Raw genomic sequence first — 2,918 nt, 5'->3', positions numbered from 1 at the left:
CCTACTACGCTAATTATAATGCAGCGCAGATGGTCACAATAATTTCATGCTGTGGTAACTGAACCCTCCAAAGCTCTCCAACCTACTGCTTTTCTGAGAGAAGTAGGGCAGAAGGAAGAACACCTAATTAATTTGAATAATGTTCTAGTAGCTTGCTCTTAGAGTAGTTAATCTTATCAAAGTCACACTAAAAATAAGGTATACTGTGGCAGAATACAGATTCGTGCAATGCAGATAAGTATAGTACTAGCAGATTCTGCAAAGAGATCAGAGAAAATTTAGAGTGAAGGTAAATACTACCACACCAGTCCATTCCCTGAGAAGCTACACAACAGTATTTCATGGAGTAGGTAATAGCTGCAAACTAATAACAATGACTATCAAAGAATATGCAATTTTATGATATATTATCCATGACACTTTTATAGCTACTAATTTGCTTGGCAATTTTAAAAATCCAGTGAGACAAATGCCCTTCCTCAACAATAGCATAAGCCATAAAATCACTTAAACTGGAAAACAGTATTCAGTTCTTCAACTCCAGATGTCTCCACAATGTAAAGAATTACTACATGATACGAGGATCATTTTAAAGATTGTGAAACAAAGAAGTCCAGAAAGAACACTTACACCATTTCAAAACTAACCCAACCCTTTATATCAACTCACGCATTCATCAAAACAGGGATACTTTTGTCCTACCAGAATGCACTTCAGCACATAATGCTAGTGATGATAACCCATCTGTTGCACTACTGAAACATCAAAATTGTCAAACCTGCAAAAGGATCTTCAAGATATCAAACTTACTTTTAAGGAAAACGGTTGTGCAAAATCTACTCTGACACACCCGTAATTCTTTCGCAGCATTCTGAAGACTCCTCTAGCTATACCCCAAAGACTTTCATTCTTCTTAGGCTTGCCCTAGAAAACACAGGTGGTTGGTTTGGTTTTTTTTCACTTTGCAACTGAAAGGTTATGTTTAAAACTAAAATGCATGTTAACAGCAGACAAAACAAGGCCAAAGGTTTTGATACACCTTACAGGTTTCCAAGTAAATCTAGAGAACTATTTTTCTCCATAATTATTCACTTGAACAAATTATTTGTTATGTCATGAATTTGCATTTAGAAGTATGTCACCTCAACACTCTTATCAGAGAGGTTTTGTGATTGATGGCCCTGTGCTCTTCAACACTAACCCTGAGTACATGTGACAGATAACTACTAGCACATCCTTTGACTACGTAACACACATTGCTGCACACAAGCAAAACACCCCCTAGGCAAGTTGTTGAATTGCTCTTACCAGCTGTTCACTGTTATAGTGACCTTCAATTATGCGATCATAGGAGATTCCCACAGGTATAATTAGGACATCAGGAGTAGCATTTGAGAAGAGAGCATCCACCACCACAGATAAAAGACCTGCTCTAGCTCCAGATGTCTTCCCACTTCGAGACCGTGTGCCTTCCAAGAATATTTCTAAAAACTGCTGCTGTCTCAACAATTCTTCTATGTGCTGGATACAAAAAGATTGGGAAACAGTAAAATAAATATCTAATTATATTGCCAAATATATTGTCAGCAACCATTTCCTTTTAAAAGCACTGGAAGATCATGAAATGGCATGAATACTTGTGCAAACAGAAAAGCAGTCATTTTTGCCTGACAAAAACCCAGACCAATTTGCAACTAAATTTGCATGAATATACAACCACTATAATGACATTTGTTCAAAAAAAAAATCTCTAGCAACAGTTGATCTAGTCGATTCGCATTCGTTTCTCCTTCTGGTTCCCCAGCACATCCCATCTTCCAAGATGCAAATACAGCTATTATACTCAATGGCACAAAGGATTAGATCAACTTAGCCTAAACAGAGACTTCTGTTTTGTTAACAGAATCAGTGGAGATATGCCCCAGAACAAAAGACATCAGAGGAACAAAGCTTAAGTTTAATGTTGGTTCACTTTCTTTAATAAGGATTATACAAGGTGAAAATTTACTCATCCTCACAGAGGCTGAGCATTCAATTTTCTTTTATTCTATAAATACAAGGCTTCATACAAAAACGGATCCCCTTTTTGCAGCATGTAACAGAAGAGAAATTCAAAGCAGCAAAAAACATTCCCAGACTGATGGAACTCACGTCCCAGCTTGCCACCCAACTGAAATGCTACACAGGAACAAAGGCAAGAAGTACATACCACATAGAGCAAAGCTCTGTAGAGGAAATCCTTACGACCATCAGGGCTCTGATCTAACTTCCGACGAATGAAAAACCCTCCTAGCTTGCGGATCAATGTGCTACATAAGAAAGAAGGATTATACTCATTGATTTCAGTTTGCAGGAAACTCCTACCTGTCCAGCACAAAACTGCTAGCACACCATAGGAATCAAAGTAACTGAAATTCTCAAAGATTAAACTGTATTGCACTATTTGCACATGATAGGACCACACAAGTATTTCTCCATTTAACTTATGAAACAGGCTTCTTTGTTCTATCTTGTTCCATTTCACTCCCTTGACAGACCACTTACTGGGAGGCTCTTGTACCTTGAGATGCTGGTGACCCACATAACAGCTAACCTGAGCTGGCCTGAGTCCGTGCTGAGCTGCACAACCAGCATGGACTTCATGCCCGTGTTGTGCTGCACATACCCCTCGGCTGCAGGATCAGCTCAGCCAGCTAATTTTAACACAGCAATCTGCAGGCAGCTCCCACTTGGCACCAGCAACTACAGCACCTGCATGGCCTTGTCTTTATCTCACAGTGCAGCAAAAAGCTCTCATGAGAATATCCTTTTTGCTTGAGAGACAAAATGATGAACAGATGTTTTCTGGGAAAAAAAACCCTCTGCAAGCTCAAAGGACCAAAACAGGGTAACCCTTCTGCAAACAGGGTCTGCACAGT

General features: G+C 39.2%; 1 protein-coding gene across 1 annotated transcript in view; it reads right to left on the bottom strand.

The window, feature by feature from the left end:
- The window catches only part of LOC103800693 (glycerol-3-phosphate acyltransferase 1, mitochondrial-like), a 26,784-nt gene that overhangs the window by 11,723 nt on the left and 12,143 nt on the right, over positions 1–2,918 (bottom strand). The window contains 3 exon segments of the mRNA XM_009073078.1: positions 811–924; positions 1,309–1,521; positions 2,210–2,309. Of these exon segments, the coding sequence (XP_009071326.1) occupies positions 811–924; positions 1,309–1,521; positions 2,210–2,309 (427 nt within the window).

This window comes from Acanthisitta chloris, unplaced genomic scaffold (assembly GCF_000695815.1).
Source record: "Acanthisitta chloris isolate BGI_N310 unplaced genomic scaffold, ASM69581v1 scaffold10994, whole genome shotgun sequence".
NCBI classification, from domain to species: domain Eukaryota; kingdom Metazoa; phylum Chordata; class Aves; order Passeriformes; family Acanthisittidae; genus Acanthisitta; species Acanthisitta chloris.
The sequence above is the reverse complement of the archived record's forward strand: the minus strand, read 5'-3'. Positions and strand labels throughout refer to the sequence as shown.